General features: G+C 33.0%; 2 protein-coding genes across 5 annotated transcripts; one reads left to right on the top strand and one right to left on the bottom strand.

Annotated features, from left to right (window-relative positions):
- The first annotated feature begins 2,552 nt into the window (after nt 1-2,552).
- LOC108988272 (glucan endo-1,3-beta-glucosidase 14-like) lies at nt 2,553-6,713 on the top strand. 3 transcript variants are annotated; one of them, XM_035685254.1, is made up of 5 exons: nt 2,553-2,687; nt 3,322-4,358; nt 4,660-4,792; nt 4,927-4,948; nt 6,341-6,713. In XM_035685254.1, exons 1-3 carry the CDS (start codon nt 2,636-2,638, stop codon nt 4,711-4,713), a joined length of 1,143 nt encoding a protein of 380 aa, XP_035541147.1. In that variant the 5' UTR covers nt 2,553-2,635; the 3' UTR covers nt 4,714-4,792; nt 4,927-4,948; nt 6,341-6,713. The 3 variants fall into 3 exon arrangements, with proteins under 3 accessions (XP_035541147.1, XP_018817033.1, XP_018817034.1); XM_018961488.2 differs by lacking the exon at nt 4,927-4,948; XM_018961489.2 differs by lacking the exon at nt 6,341-6,713 and having other exon boundaries at nt 4,927-5,164.
- Nucleotides 6,714-13,089: 6,376 nt separating this feature from the next.
- Nucleotides 13,090-16,766, bottom strand: LOC108988263 (probable calcium-binding protein CML48). 2 transcript variants are annotated; one of them, XR_001995647.2, is made up of 6 exons: nt 16,240-16,766; nt 15,330-15,376; nt 13,786-13,961; nt 13,650-13,668; nt 13,314-13,490; nt 13,090-13,270 (listed from the first exon to the last, which is right to left on the bottom strand). XR_001995647.2 is itself a non-coding variant. In XM_018961478.2 (5 exons), the coding sequence occupies exons 1-5, from the start codon at nt 16,499-16,501 to the stop codon at nt 13,380-13,382; spliced, it is 615 nt and encodes a 204-aa protein (XP_018817023.1). In that variant the 5' UTR covers nt 16,502-16,766; the 3' UTR covers nt 13,090-13,379. The 2 variants fall into 2 exon arrangements, 1 of the variants encoding a protein (XP_018817023.1); XM_018961478.2 differs by having other exon boundaries at nt 13,090-13,490.
- Between the last annotated feature and the right edge of the window lie 246 nt (nt 16,767-17,012).

The raw sequence follows: 17,012 nt of genomic DNA, 5'->3' as shown, positions 1-17,012 counted from the left end.
TAATTATAAACACAAATCACTTTTTTATAATATTTTACATAATTATATTTTAAAGTAGAGGTGTTTTTATAAAAATATCTTATAAAAATAACGTCATTTTATAAAAATATTTTTATTTTAAAATATATATATATATATATTATGAAATATATTGTAAAATATGCAGTGTAAGTATTATTACTCATCAAAGAAAGGAAAAATGACCCTCCGTGCTTTCACTGAATTTCCCTAATCATGAGGCCTAAACTTTCTATTTCTGTTTATACAAAGTGTACATAATACAGTCTTAATTTTCATCTATACAAAACAGCCTAAAAAGAGAAATAAATGATGTGGAACGTGATGATGAAGAAAAAAAAAATCTAATTTTAAAAGAAATATTAAATTCATTGCGCTCATAAACATTATAAATAATTTGTTTAATTATTTTTTTTTTTTGTATAAATGTAGATGTCTATGGCTTTTGGGGGAGCTTATTGGTGTGCAGCTTTTCAAAATATTATATAATAAGTTACAAAAAAAACTTGACAAGAAAAATTTTATTCATAAGTCCTACACATTACACATTATTTTTTTTATTATTTTTATAATTTTTTTTCTTATTAAATATGTAGTATATGTATGATGAATAGAAAAATTTAATTATTTTAAGAAGAATAAAATTATAAAAAATTTAAAAAATAATTAAAAATATATATATATATATATATATTATATAGTGTGTGAGACTTACGAATAGAAAAACTTTTTTTTAATATCAAAAGAGTCTATCCGGATCCACAAAAAGACCATTCCTCTAACGCGCTTGATCATTTGGATATAGATCAAAGACCGCTTGGATATATCTGTCACCTTTTTTTAACATCTATTTTATAATTAATTAGTGTTATATATATTTATAATTTTACACACAATATTATATATACCAAGTAAAATCAAATTTTATCAATTTTTTTTTTAATTCAACATATGAATAACTGACATGTCAGCATATATTATTACGTGAATATAAACAACATTTTCTTTTATAATTTATTTTAAATCAATCAATATAAATGTGTCACTTCATTTAAAATAACTTCAATTTTAGATAACTATTACTTATTTTTCTATAAAATAATTTTAGGTTTCTCATTTTCCCATATCACCGTTCATATGCAGATCACTATTAGATCTATGAAAGCAAATTGTACCAAGCAACGCGTCTCTGTTTTGGGACTTTCACATTGACACATCATAAAACGTGGGCGTCTCTGTTTTGGTTTGTCATTTTCATTTACATCCATTGAATCTTTAAGTCGGCAAATCGTTTTTGTACTGAGTGAAGTTATGAAAACTTGCCCAAATATGTGAGCAATTTGAGTACTACCTGTTTAGTTTATAGTTCATCTCCGAAGATAAGATTACATGCGGACAAAAAAAAAAAAAAAAATATTGTTTAGATATTAACATCAAATAATTCTATCTAAATTTAAATTCCAATAAGCATAAAAATCTATACATATATACAATTTGAAGATGGAATGGAGTGTTATCTTTGATCTTGTTGAAAATGATATTTGTTCAGGTTGATTGCGAGTTTCACGACCGACATGTAAATGACTTTGTCTTATCATATCAACATATTTTTGACTTAAATTCATTTATATCAAATTCAAACTCTCATATTTAGTATCGTATTTGTATTGAATTTTAAGTCATGTCACGGCTGCCGCCCCTTCATATGAATCATTTTAATTACTTGGTTTTGCCAATTATTTAAATACGTAGTTATATTTAAATGAATTACATCCGCTGATACGGTAGAAAATGACAATTCAAAATGAGTACATAAAACAACAAATAAATTTATATAAATTTTGTTTAAAAATTTATAATTAAAAAATGAGATTTGTTACAAATCAGTAACTGTTCACATTACATACTCTATACTTATAATTTTTTTATAAAGTGTGATATTGTTTTTCATAAAATATGAAATGTAAAATAATAGATAATAACTGATGAAAAAAATTAATTTAAAAAATATAAAAACATTTTTTCTCGCTATAGTGGAGATGTCGGAGGCCCGGTGGGGTCCCTGATCTGGGGCTCGGCTCCATAAAGTAGAAACCTTTTCCCAGCTGGGGGCTCCCTTGATCTGGGGGCTCTCGTACGCCACATGGAAGCACCCGAAAGCCCCCCTCCCCTTCCCATTGCATGAGTGGGGGGGCACACAATAGCTGGAAAGTGGGGGGCAACTGATGTGTACCTTAATGTTTCAAAAATCTTACAGTATAAGTATTAGAGTTCTTCTATTCAACAGTCGTAAATTATATATCTGTCGAGAAAAAGAAATAAAAAGATAAAAAATAAAAGCATGTGTGTGAGGTAAGGTTGTTTAGAATTTTTATAAGTATTAAATACCAATAATTTGTAAAAAAGTATAATCTTGTTTTAAAATTCATTCATTTATTTTTTATTTTTTAAAAATGTAAAAGTATTGGAATATGACAACAGTAAGCAAACAGAGCCTCCCATCCCTCTATATAAAGGGGTGCACTTTGTCAGTTGGCTGAAACGATACGTCGCCGCAAAGATAACACATTCTGCAAGCGTGTGGGTATTGGTGGTGGTGGTGGTGATCTGATCAGGAATGGCAAGCTGCTCCCTCTTTCGAGTGCTCTTGTTGTTTCTCACTCTTTCAGGTTTGTTGGTGCTTCGTTTCTTGACTAGTTTTTTTTTTTTTTGTTAACTACCTTTTGGTTCCTATGAAAGTGCATGGAAAAGAATGATCGAGCCCAAAAAAAAAACCACTAAGATAGTTTTATTTGGATGTTTCTTTGCTAAAAGCTCTGTCCAACAGGGCGCAATACAACTGTTCTTACTAGCTTTAGCTCTCTCTCTCTCTCTCTCTCTCTCTCTCTCTGTACCTTTGCCTCTGTTTTATCAGCAACCATACTGAGTTCATTGTATAATTGGATATGTGTTTTTATAGAGTTTCTTTCATTTTCATTTATGTTCTCGCCTGCAACTTTTGAATATGCCTAGTTTCTGATCTGATAACGGATTGCTTCTTGTCACGGTTACTTGAAATCTCTCCTTTTATTGCGCATTTAATCTGGTATGAGTAAATGAGAGCTTGTCACGTTTCTTGATAAAGTTAATTATTGGCATCTTCACCATCTTAAATTCTGTTTTGGACTCAGATATCAAAGTAGAATGTGCATCTTGAAACTTGAGATGTGAAAGCAAAACTATGGATGAAAAGTGTAATGGTTTTGTATCTGTATATATATATTAGTTCATACCTTTCTAACTCTGTTTCTCGCTCTGTTTCAGGCTCATTTGTTCAAATTTTCAGCGCTGGAATTGGAATAAACTATGGACAGATCGCCGACAACCTCCCCTCTCCCTCTCGTGTTGCCGTCCTCCTTGGATCTCTCAGCGTCAGTAGAGTAAAACTCTATGATGCAGACCCGAATGTTCTTCTTGCCTTTTCCAACTCGAGTGTTGAATTCATTGTTGGGCTAGGAAATGACAATCTTCAAAATATGAGAGACCCCGCCAAAGCTCAAGCTTGGGTTGAAGAGAATGTTCTATCCCACCTTCCTCAAACCAAGATTACTTGTATCCTTGTTGGAAATGAGATATTCTACAGCAATGACACTCAATTAAGGTCTAGTCTCCTCCCGGCGATGCAATCCGTATATCGGGTTCTTGTTAATCTTGGATTAGATAAACAAGTTATTGTCACAACTGCACACTCTCTTAGCATTTTAGCAACCTCCTACCCTCCGTCAGCAGGAACTTTTAAGGAAGATCTTACTGAATATCTCCAACCCCTTATAAACTTTCATTCACTGATCAAATCTCCCTTCTTAATAAATGCGTATCCGTATTTTGCATACAAGGATAACCCAGCTGAGGTGTCATTAGAGTATGTGCTGTTTCAGCCTAACCAAGGGATGACTGATCCTATCACGAATCTGCACTATGATAACATGTTGTATGCTCAAATTGATGCTGTCTATTCGGCAATTAAAGTAATGGGGCATACAGATATTGAGGTTAGAATTTCAGAGACCGGTTGGCCATCTAAGGGGGATGAAGATGAGGCAGGAGCTACAGTAGAGAATGCAGAGTTATATCATGCTAATTTGTTGAAGAGAATAACCCAGAAGCAAGGTACTCCTGCAAAACCGTCAACTCCAATTGACATATACGTGTTTGCGCTTTTCAATGAGAACTTAAAGCCTGGTCCGGCATCAGAGAGGAATTATGGCCTTTACTATCCTGATGGCAACCCAGTTTACAACATCGGATTACAGGGCAATCTCCCAGGAGGGACTTCTGACGTTTCAGCTTCCAACAAAACTGTAAGACATGCAATCTCTATAATTTGCATCTAGTCTCCTTATATTTGTGTGGAGGACACATACTCTCTATTACTGGCATGTTAGGAGCTGATTTACAAAAGAAGTTTCAAAATCTTGCAAATCAGCATCTAATATAAATGAAGTTTTTCATTTGCGACATGCTTATGGTCTCTCGTTTTTTATGAAGTGGTACAAACTTTGATGGAGCAGTTGTTAGCGGGAGATTTAGTTGTTAACTTGGTTGATTAAAATGATGCATCTAATGCCGAGTTTTCTTACTCCTTTTCCCCATATTTTGCAGGCTTTTTCTGTCTTCAGCTTTCTGCTCTTTCTCATTGCATGCTTCAACTTGTGAGTTTGTCAAAGGGAGGGAAGGAGAGGAATTTCTGGAGATGATTCAAATGCAAGGAGGAATTACTGCAGCCTGCCTGCAGGTGAGAATTTCAGTTACTTTTACTCTAATGACTCTCCCATTCCCTAAACCTTGACTGAAGTGGTCCATAACTTTCTTGTTCTCTTTTATGAAATGACCCATTTTTCTTGCATCTATTGCCTGCCATACATGCAGTGGGGATAGCAAGTGGAGATAGGTCGGTGACGTCGGTCCAAGCACAAAATTTTCATTTTCTTTGCCTTTCTATTCTTATATATTGTTTTCAGATTCCTCCTAGACTTTCATACACTAACCAAATAGAAAAAACTTTGGCATCTTATGATGGGAAATTTGGAATCCCCTTTTTTTTTTTTCTTGCATAAAGGTATTACGCCACGGAACCTATATGGAATTAGAATCTGTTCTCTGTCCATGGCTGTCCACTTCCTACATGACGCACTAAATAGATCCTTGATATTATATATTTTATATGATAACAAAGTTCAGATAAAAACTCCAAATACATGAATAAAACTTCTTTTTAGTGGTGTTTAATGCAGATAAGGTACTGCGTCGACTCCATTGTCCTTATCTCCCAATTGCAATAATGATGCTTGTAAAACCTGGTGTGAAAAAGATTCTCCATGCCTTCACCTGACAAAAAATAAACTTCTATCATGAAAGAAGCCGTCGCAGTCCATCTTTCGGCTGCCGACTGTTTATCTTATTTTTATCCCAAGTCGCCAAAACTGAAACCTCATCGGTTTTGTCTTTGATTTTGAACATGCACTACATCAAAGATGGCCGTCTTACCGTCCATATCTTTAATTTTAGATGGCTCTTGGCAGCATGCCGCCAGCATTTAGCTGGCGTCGTTAGGCCTAAAGGCCACCAAATTATGCTCAGACAGTTGGCCGCAACTTTTGTCGAACATTGGCCATAGTTCCTGCTGTTTCTATCTTGGATTCTTGTTGAAAATTCTAATGTATATGTAATGTCACAATGGATGGTTGCTTGAGCTATAAGACAGGCGGGTAGACGTCACCGTCTTGGACCATTCTAATGCACCTGATCGAAGACTTTTTAAATCGGGCATGGCTTAAACAGGATAAGATTCTCATGCAAATAGACAGATCCTGCTGGGAATTCAACTTAATTTTTAGCGACTATCTAGCTAGCAGCTACCAAATCTGACCCTCAATTCAAAGTAGTTCATTAGTCACTAATTCTGCATCCATCAAAGGCGGCTTCAGATTTAAAACATTTTAATTTCACACCAACTTATAACTATAATTTTCTTTTTCGTCTAGTTTGATATTAAGGAATCTTGACGGGCTGGTGTCAGATAAACATCAAACTAACAGCTAATTCCTTGCATAGCTCTCCAAAGAAGAAAAAATGAATAGATTAAGAAACAAAAGCTGACTTCTTGCATTGAATGTGCATGTAACCAGCCAATATTAAATATATCCATGCATGCAGGTAGTCATGATGGTAGGCCATGATCACTGAATTAGAATTCAAGAATTTAATGGTACAAGTGTTCAAAGTAATGTGTGTGCGGTTTTATTCTGGTTCATGTGATTGACATTTTGTTGCATCTGTGCAGGGACTGGGAGACAGTACTAGTGGGGAGAGCATTCATTTCTAACATCGAAGTTATTCCAGCATCAATGGATGGGACCCATCATGTAGAAATATATATATATATATATATATAATAGTCTTAGTCATTCAATTACACATTAGGAATTAAGTGATCAGATGAGCCAGGCTAGTAGAGCGCCTGTTGTAAGATATACGAGTTTGTTTAGCAAAACGCTGGGAGAAGTTGCATGCATGGGTGAAATTATAGGCAGCGTTTTCCTTTGTATGGAGCATAGAATTTTGATTTATTTTTCCACCTTAACTAGCAGATCAATGTTAGATAAGAATTTACTGATTTTATAAATTGTGAGCAGCCCTTTCCTTCTTTATGCAAACATATACTTTAATGATATATGATTTTGATATGTCAAGTTTCGTTGGTTGACCAAAAGATTATCTGATTCGATCAACTGCGTAAGCCGTACTAGAGCGCTACCGCTTACTGTTCCTCTATCTAAGTGCGAGGTTTCATCAACATGGATCACTTGCTGCGCGCGCGACTCATTCTAATTTCGTATGAGCTCGCTGCACCTCCACCATTTTTCTTTCAATTTGCATCCATCTTGCTTCTATATTACTTGCTCTAGTTTGCTCGAATTCTTCTCACGAGCATTCCGACAAATGCTTGATGTTAGAACTTAAGAATGTGATGACCTAGTAATGGATGTTAAACCAAATTAGAGGATTCACTAACAAAAACTTTGCTAAAACACCTCATGATCCAAATAAAATGATATATACTTCGACCTCGTTTTGTTACGTAGTTTAGATGAGATCATATGAGATATTTTGTTGAAAGTTGAATAAAATATTTTTATAATATAGTTTTTTAATATAATTTTTATTTTAAAATTTGAAAAAGTTGAATTGTTTATTATATTTTGTATAAGAGTTTGAAAAAATTATAATAATTATATGAGATAAGATAATTTGATTTTGTACAATAAAACAAGCGCTAACTTGTAGACAATTACAAAACCATGTGAATTAGAGCAATATATATGTATATATATATATAAAAGCTGCACAACAAAGCAACTTATTCCTATTGGGATAAGAGGTATCAACTCATATATAAAAGGACGCGAAATCTGACTCTAAAAGCAACCAAAAGACAAAACATTTTAGAAACAAAAAGACAAACGTGAAAGGCCAGATATCAAATACAATAGTTTTAAGAAACCTAGCTAAAGACGTGAAAACTCGTTTGACCATTGGACCAAGACTTCTCCCCATGCAATGACTCATCCATAATACTTATATTAGAAGAAGGTATTTCTTTTGGACAATGCAAGGGTCACCCAAAAAGGTCACCCCTGCAATATACCCAGTGTAAATTGTACTTTCATTTTTTTTTATTTTTTCCAAACTTTTTTAAATTAACCCCTTTAAATATTTTGATAAAAAAAAATTACAAACACATTAAAAAACATATTCTTAATCATTAAGTCAAAAAAAAGAGTTATCTCGGTGGGAGAAGCATTTTCCATTTCTTTTTCCTCCCATGACGTACAGAAATTTGATTACTTTGTCCAAGCAAGTCTTACGATTAACAAGCAATATATAATTTGTTTCGCTTTTGGGCTTTTGGGTGTTGGATACAACTTGTGTCTATATAATTTGTATCTCCATTTGATAGATCTATCAAAATATAATTTGATAGATCTATCAAATGGAGATACAAACCCGATTTTGTGTAAACGTTACGTATTTCTTTTGAAAAAATGTGAGATCTATTATTAAAAAATTATTTTTTTTATGTAAGTTTTATATTTATTTACTTTTTAAAAAAAAGAGTGCGCGGTGTTTATTCATTCCATAATTACAAATATCATTTCTTATAATAATATATAACAAGCATAAGGGTTATAACTCAATTAGTAGAGTTATCTTTACTCCTTCCAACACCTAATATTTTTTATACCTTATGTTAGCATGTTAGGCTCCTTTGTGTGGAGCCTAATTCTGTTTGTGGTGGCCTAGTTAATGACCCAACCCGATAAGGGTCCACTGTTATTATTATTTTTTTTTTTTGTAGATATTTAATGGGGCTTGGGCCATAAAGTGGGGGAGCGATTATGGACAAGTCTCGCGAGGGTCTTGGGGCTTCATCCGTTTGACCCGTTTTGGCTCTTGAATCAATTTGATCCGACATGCATGCTTATTAGTGTTTACTATATATTGTATTATTCCCCTGAATGGTTGCCGTATTGTACCTTTAATTATCATTTAATATAAAATCCATTGTAGCTCTATGGACATAGGATGTAGATGTTTGATAGCACATATTTCAAGTATTGGAAGGTGCAGATTGAAGATTATTTCTATGAAAAAATACTTTATTTTCCTTTGTTGGGAAAGAAGCCAGGAAACATAAAAGATGTGGATTGAAACCTATTAGATCAATAAGTTATGGGTGTCATTTGATTGACTTTGTCAAGATCAATTGCACATAATGTTATCAAGGAAAAGACTATAGGTGGTAATATATGACACGACTCGTTAACCCAATACGAACACAACACAATAATAACGGATTTGGGTTTAATCTTAACGGGTTCGGGTCAAAACGGGTTGATCCGTTAAAACACGATTGTTTAACGAGTTGATAACGGGTCAACCCGTTATGACTTGTTAAAAAAGTTAAAATTACAATTATATCCTTATACTTAAAAGTAAAATTGTTGGGATTTTAATTTCGATATTTTTATTATTTAGATTGTAATTTTGGATTTGTAGTTAGTTTTATATTTTTTCATAGATATTGTGATTTTAATATTTTTATAAAATAATGTTAAACTTAATCAGGTCAAATAGGTTAATTTCGGATCTATTCAACCCATTTACATAAATGGATTAAAATAGGTTGGGTCAGGTTAACATATTTCGTAGCATTCACTAACGGGTCAAAATAGGCTGACACAACACGACCCGTTATGTTAATGGGTCGTATTAGAGTTTGAGATTTTGACACAATAAGCTTAACGGGTCGACACATATAATATAATGTACATGCCTTGACACAACACGAACACGACTCGTTAACAAGATTTGATACCCCTAAAAAAGACCATTAGGAATCTTATAGCGGCCTTGTAGGGTATGTAAAAGAAGTTGTCGGCTAATAACAAGGTTCATCTGATGAAAAGGATGCTCAATATGAAAAAGGCAGAAGATATGTTTGTTGAGATTAAGTTTGATGATGAAGCTCATACATTGATTTTGTTGGCCTCATTGCCGAATAGTTGGAGGCCATGAGAATGATCGAGTAATTCTACTGAAAAAACAAACCTGAAATATGATAATATCTAATATTTGATTATTGTTGAGGAAGTGCACATAAGAGATTTTGGTGAGACTTTGGGATTAAGTTTTGCCCATAATATTGACACTCAAGGTAGAGGACATGAAAATAACTCAAATAAGGATTGGCCAAAATCGAGAAAAAGGGCAGGGAGCAATTCAAGGTCTAGGCAACAAAGAACTTACTGGAATTGTGGCAAGATGGGTCACTTTAAAAGAACTTGTAAAAACTTGAAGAAAGCTGAGAATGATGCTGCAAATGTGGTGACTTAGGAAGTACAGGATGCTCTAGTTCTTGCGGTTCATAGTCCAGTTGATGATTAGGTGTTGGAGTTGGGATCTTCATTTCAAACCACTTTACATCGAGAAAACATGCAAAACTATGTTGGTGATGACTTTGGTAATATGTATTTAGCTAATGGAGAAGCTCTAGATGTCGTGGGATTGAGAGATGTATGTATTATATTCCCAAACATAAATGTGTAGACTTTGTAATGTGTAGACTTTGTATAAAGTCAAACATATTCACGAGTTGAAAAGAAAAATATGAACTCTGTGAAATAGCTTGATGATGACGATCAGTCAATAGTTTTTTTGGGTGGTATATAAAAGGTTACAAAATGAATAATGATTCTGCCTCGTGGTTAAAAAATTGGTACTCTGTATATGACATTGGGATCAAACAATATAATTGCTATCACTGAAGCTAAGAATAATGCAGAACTATGGCACCACAAACTTGGTTATATGAGTCAGAAAGGGATGAAGGTAATTCTCTTAAAGGGAAAGCTACTATAACTAAAATCGGTTGATCTGAATATGTGTAAGAGTTGCAATATGAGAAAGTAGAAAATGGTTAATAAGAGTTGCAATATGAGGAAGTAGAAAAGGGTTAGTTTCTTGAAGGGTAGCATAACACTAAGGTCAAGAAAACTGAAACTTGTACACAAGGACTTGAGGGAGCCTTCCCTAGTTTCAACTCTTGGAGGCTTTCAATACTATGTCATCTTCATCGATGATTATAGTAGAAAGGTATAGGTCTATTTCCTGAAAAATAAATTTGATGTGTTTGAAACATTTAAGAAATGTAAAGCCATGGTTGAGACTGATACATACTTGAAATTAAAATACTTAAGGTCTGGCAATGATGGAGAGTACATTGATGGGAGCAAATAGTCTTTTTTTTTTCATTGGAAATAGTTGTTTGCAACGGAAGTTATATCCTTAGTAATATAAATATTTGCAACAACCATAACTTGGTTGCAAATAAGCATATTTGCACAACAACAATTTGGCTGAAAAAAGGTACGTAATTGCAGCAAAAACTATTTTTCGTTAGTAAAAGACCAATTAGTAGCAACAATTATACACATCACCTATATGCACAATAGCAACGACAATATATGTAACTTACAACGATAAAATCTTGCGGTTAAAAGTTATTGTTTGCAACGGAAAATTTTCGTTGGGATTAACTCTTCCTGATGTGGTATTTGCGAGAGTTGAGCAATGAAACTTGACTATTTGCAATGAAAATTTGACTTGCAACAATTTTTTTTCCTTTGCAATAAACCAACTCTGTTGTAGACTTGTAGTGATATGAGAGTCCTACGTGTATCTAGCAAGACACCAAATATAGTTCTTGCTTGACGGAATTTTTTATTGCAAATCTAACAAGTTCCGTTTATAAGTTTTATTGGAGCGAAATATTGAGCGAATGTCAAACAAACTCTTTTTATTAGATTCGATTGACCTAACTAATTCTCACATAAGTCTAGTTAACTTAATTTGTATTGGATTCTTTATCCAATTTCAAGCCAAAAAACCTCGGTGATAATAAATTGTTGCATATATCAACTATGGAAAATGATACAATTATAACTCTTTTTTATAATATTTATACAACCATGTGTTAAATAAGGGATATTTTTGTAAAAAAATAAAAATTTATAAAAAAAACATCACTTTACATAAATACCCTCAATTTAGTTGTTAAAAAGTTGTAAAAAAAGTTGTAAGTGCCCTTCGAAAAATATAAGGTTTTAGGTATTCTTAGTTGTACAGTCCATGAAAATTATCCTGAATTAATTATTGTTTTGCATATGATAAGAGAATGTGCCATAGGTTGAACTGAAATGTATATTTACGATACCAATAAATAGTTTATCACAAAAAAAAAAAAAAAAATCAACATTTTAATTTCCCTATGTAGGAAAAACTAGAATAGCATACATGACATACAATATATGTGGTAATTAGGAGTGTAACCAGTCCGATTTAGTCCGGTCTAGTTTTAGACAAAATTTAAGACTAAACCGATATATACCGATTTTACATTTTTCAAAACCAATTACGCCCTGGTTACCCTTCTAAACCGGTTTTACTGGTTTCCGATCCGGTTCGGTACGATTTTTCGATTTTTTTAAAATGTAAAAAATATATAATAAAGTGTTCTTCTTATGATAAAATGTTGTTAATAATTTAATATATATATTATATTTAAAGCATATGATCAATTAAATTTTCATCTTTAAGATTAAACTTTTATTTTATAAATTATAATAACATTATCTTATATATAATTATATTAATAACATATGATCAAACAAATTACAAATGTTCATATTTAAGATTAACATTTTATGTTATAATTTATAAATTATAATATAAAATTATTTCATATATGATATATAATTATATTATATAATTATATATAAAAATTTAATATATAATTATATATTATATATAAAATTTATATAAATATTTTGTATAATATATAAAATTAATTTTTATATATATATTTTCCTGTCCGGACTAGACCGGACCGTCCAGTCCGAATCGGTTTTCCGGTTTACCAGTTTAAATTTACACCCTTAGTGGCAATTTACTTGAAATTCCAGCAAAATCTTGGGTCAACAGTTGGGGTACAAATCAATGCCAAACGTCTCGAATTTGAAGATATATATAACACAAAGTGGTAAGAATTAATGGTGAAGAATTATTTGTATTGTCCGATACCATCACTTTTAGTACTATTTACTCTAGAGAAATGTTTGTCTATACAAGTATCTTAAAAGTAAACTTACAAATTGATATATTACATCAGATTGTAAAACACTTTTTATTGTAAAACATATCTAACATATTACATCAAACCATATTATTGTATAAGTTTGCTTTTGTAAAAACCTCTATTTAGATCTACCAATTCTCTTTACTCCTTCCCCATAGTTGCAGGTGTACCCTAAATCCACCTATACAGCCATGATGTCCTAAAACTTACTACAATACCAAGCAAAGGTAGCATTGCATTTAAACTTCAAACTTTTGTATTAATGGAGTTGGTAGTAGTTACCCTTAATTGTAGGACTTTTCTTTTCTTCTCTATTAAGCTCTTAATTTTAGGACTTGGACCATGATACAGGGGCTCTTACAATCAAATCAAAGGTGGGGGAAATGGACAGTATGGAGCTATGTCATTACACCTCTGAATTATACTTTTGAAATTGTATTCTGACTGTTTACATTACACATGAGGGCAAAAGAAGGAAACAAGAAACAGCAACTTGTATCAATGCACAATGGAACTGTGTAACACAACTCGTTTATAATTTATAAGCTCTTGCCTGAATCAAATAAATGAATGAACCAAATACTCATAGAGATCAAGACTACAAAATGAACGGCATCACATAGACTCAATCATAGGATACAAGAAAAGGAATGACCGTGGACATGAAAGCGTCATAAGAAAATGTCGCTGAACCGCCATGCTTTTGATCCTTCTCTTTAAACTTGTCTGTCAAACCCTGAAATGACAATAACATAGACAGACATCAGATAAAAGAACATATGAAATATTGAGGAAGCACAAATATCAGACATCGCCACCATGACGATAATGAGATATAACAAGAGGAAGAAAGTTTCTCCTCTCCTTTCGCCTCAAAAGGAACTTGCAGACTCACCTTCAGAATCATTCCGCACCTGAATATCGAATAAAAACATATGATCAGAAATACAATCCCATCAAAATTTCCACACAAAACAATAAAAATGTAAATGATGATGTATGTTATAGATTACAATAGTTAGAAGCCTTACTCGACAAAACTGTCAAAATTAAGTTCCACCCTCCTGCCACTTCCATTTTCATACTTGGAAATCAGGAGTTGGAGAATAGAAGCTGGGATAGCGTAGCCAATACCATAGAGAGCATCCCTCAGTTCAAATAAATCGATTTTGCCACTCCTATCTTTATCATATCTCTCAAATATGCCCTGCAAGTGGGAGTAGAATACTTCAATTGGACAATCAAACAGTAATTAAATCTTTTGCATTTTGTAAGATCAGAAAAAATTGCAGCTTTCAAAACTATAATCAGCATTGCAGTATTCAATTTCTAATGGGGATGTTTCTTAAAATTGTATTGTAAAAGCAGAGAGTTCGGTGTCAATGAAATTGGACACAGGATCACATCTATGCTTAGTACCCACTACCCAGTACAACCCATCAATATAAAACATCATGTTGTTATTGCAACAATACGACCAGACAGATCAATTACTACATATGCTGAAAATTTTATTAGCATTTGGATCATAGGATCCGGAGGAACCAGTTCACAATGATAGTTATGTTACTGTAGCAATGCATTACTTGGAGTTTGATGTGGAATCAAGCTCCCATTAAGGAAAAGAAATTGATTTGCTTCTCTGTCAGATCTTTTATATTGTCAACTTTTATTGATATCTAGCATCCACTGGCTTGTGATCGGGGAATTGTTATAACTAGTTAATAAGCATATATGATCATTGGATGAGCAGTGATATTACAAGGAGAGCACCAAGTAATATGATATAATAATGTGGTGATGCATTACATGAGCTGGATGAGGAATCTAGACAATCAGTGACTCCGTATCACATGCCATAAACGTGAAAAATTAGTATTTTTTTATGGGCAAATATAGTAATTACATTAAAATAAAGAACAGTACAAATAATGGGGGGGATAGCGTGAAGGAAGCAAATCATTTCCTTCACGTTAATGAATCAATTTCTCCATAAACGTGAAGGAAATGATTTGCTTGCCTGCCACATCTTTTAGATTGTTGAAAAAAGGAGGATGGAAAAGAGAGGAAAACAAGCGGCTAATGAGATCAGCTGAGGTGTTTCCCTATCTTTTCCCCACTATTCCCACGAACCAAACCGGAAATCATAGATTAATAGACATAAGTTGAATAAAATATTATTTTTTAATATTATTATTGTTTTAAAATTTGAAAAAATTAAATTGTTTATTATATTTTGTGCAAAAATTTAGGAAAGTTATAATAACGAGATGAGATGAGATGAGTTAAGGGAAATTTTCAATCCCAGCCAGGGCGACCTCATTTGTTTTCATAACTTCTCTCAACTCATTTCATCTCATCTCGTCTCAATTTATTTAATGATTATAATTTTTCTAAATACTTACATAAAATAAAATAAACAATTTAACTTTTTTAAATCTTAAAATAAAAATAATAGTAAAAAAAATATTTTAATAATATTTTATTTAATTTTTAATTTATCTCACATCAACTTCAAAAACAAAATAGACTAAACTGCAGCGTAAATTGAAATAAATGGGATAAGAATACTTACGCGCCATTGACCAAGACAACTCCACAGTGCAGCAAACTCTTTAGGTCCTGTCACAGTGCCCCACGTCAAATAAGTACAACCATTAATGAAATGAAAAATAGGAAAGAATCGAAAAGCAGCAAGCCGCCATCAAACTGTCCCAAAGGAAAAGAAAAGAGGAATATTGGTGGAAAGCCATTTTGATAAAGCAAAATGGACGTTTAAATGAGAATTCTCTACTTTTACTTTTAGGAAAACACTACTTTGCCTCCTCACTTTGCCCACTTTATTTGACCGCTTGTCCTTTTAAGGATTTTAAATGTATTTGTATTTTTTTATTTTTTTTAAATATATTTAAATGTATTAAAAAATATGAAAAGAAAAAAAAAAAAAAAAAAAAAGTTACGCTGGGCGGTACGCCCAGCGGTCAACATGGGGCGGCATTGTAGCCGCACCCTTACTTTTATCACCATCTTTTTTAACTGTTTAGATATTTTTTAAAAATTAAAAAAAATATATCACATATTTATTTAGTAAAAAAAAATTTCGGTGACCGCCATCGGTGACCACTTTCTGTGGGAAAAGCATTTCCCAAGCAAAATACAGATGCAAGACAAACGTTTACAGGTGGAAAGTGTAAGATTACATTCAATTTCAGAAGAACTTCACATCTGTATTTGGAATTACACAAACTCATTTGGAAATCCAATCAACACCCAAAAAAAAAGACCGAAAAAGAATTGAAACAAACGCAAATATATCGTGCTCATACAAAGATCAATGACCCTAGAATTTCCTAGACTGAAAATCAAACCCAGCAAAGAAATTTGAGATATTAATCAAAACTTTCCTTTCGGCTTTCATCTTCTAACGTTTTCTAATACTGCCTAAGGCCATTCAGACACCAGTGAAATAGAAGAAAAACACTCACCAATTCTTAGTGGGTCATTGGGGTTCTTGAAGAGAAAAATGAGTAGCCGGATGGTCCTGAGACTAAACCTCTGGTAAGCAGAAGAAAGAGCTTGCTGCAACTCAGCAGCATCAATAAAACCACTCCTATCCCTATCCACCATCTGAAAGCTTCTTATAACATCCACATGTGTTCCTGGTGGGAAACCCCATTGCTCATATGACTCACCGTACCCACGAGGAGCAGAAGGCTGAGTTTTGAATATTCTATTAAAGTAAGCCATTGATACGAACAATCACTCCCAAAATGCCTGTTTTTGGTTGCAGAAAAAGGATGTCAAGCGAGAGCTAGAATCTTGGTGAAGAAAAAGAAACACCTGAAGTGGGGGGCGGTGTTGTATCTACAAAAATTCTCAAAGGTTCTGGATTTTGAGAAAGCTTCCGATAAAACGTAACGTAAACGGGGAGGGGAGTGATTCAGAATCCGGGGACTCTTTATTAATATTTATATTGGTGACGCAAAGCACCGCTCAAGCGCGATGGTCTCGCGGGGTGGCTCTGCTTATAAATATTATTTCAACTTTGAAACGTTCCATATTTGACAAACACGGCACTGTTCAATAGCTCTCCGCGCCATGTTTTAGATTGGCTCAATAAAATCATATTCTACTGATAGCACTCTCGTTGGAATGGCTAAATTAAAGTATATTTTTTATGAATATAAGATGAATTTAACTTTTAATTATTTTATTTTTATAAATCTCCACATTGGAATAGTCATTTTTTTATTATATG

The sequence above is a fragment of the Juglans regia genome, chromosome 14 (assembly GCF_001411555.2).
Source record: "Juglans regia cultivar Chandler chromosome 14, Walnut 2.0, whole genome shotgun sequence".
NCBI lineage: Eukaryota > Viridiplantae > Streptophyta > Magnoliopsida > Fagales > Juglandaceae > Juglans > Juglans regia.
The sequence above is the reverse complement of the archived record's forward strand: the minus strand, read 5'-3'. Positions and strand labels throughout refer to the sequence as shown.

Bases quoted from the DNA above. Each gene is read 5' to 3' on its own strand.
- LOC108988272 (XM_018961488.2), top strand. From the start codon at position 2,636: ATGGCAAGCTGCTCCCTCTTTCGAGTGCTCTTGTTGTTTCTCACTCTT. The intron at 2,688-3,321 runs GTTTGTTGGTGC...GCTCTGTTTCAG, and splicing joins GTTGTTTCTCACTCTTTCAG to GCTCATTTGTTCAAATTTTC. The intron at 4,359-4,659 runs GTAAGACATGCA...CATATTTTGCAG, and splicing joins TTTCAGCTTCCAACAAAACT to GCTTTTTCTGTCTTCAGCTT.
- LOC108988263 (XM_018961478.2), bottom strand. From the start codon at position 16,501: ATGGCTTACTTTAATAGAATATTCAAAACTCAGCCTTCTGCTCCTCGT. The intron at 15,377-16,239 runs GTGAGTGTTTTT...GCACTGTGACAG, and splicing joins CAATGACCCACTAAGAATTG to GACCTAAAGAGTTTGCTGCA. The intron at 13,962-15,329 runs GTAAGTATTCTT...TCCCACTTGCAG, and splicing joins GTTGTCTTGGTCAATGGCGC to GGCATATTTGAGAGATATGA.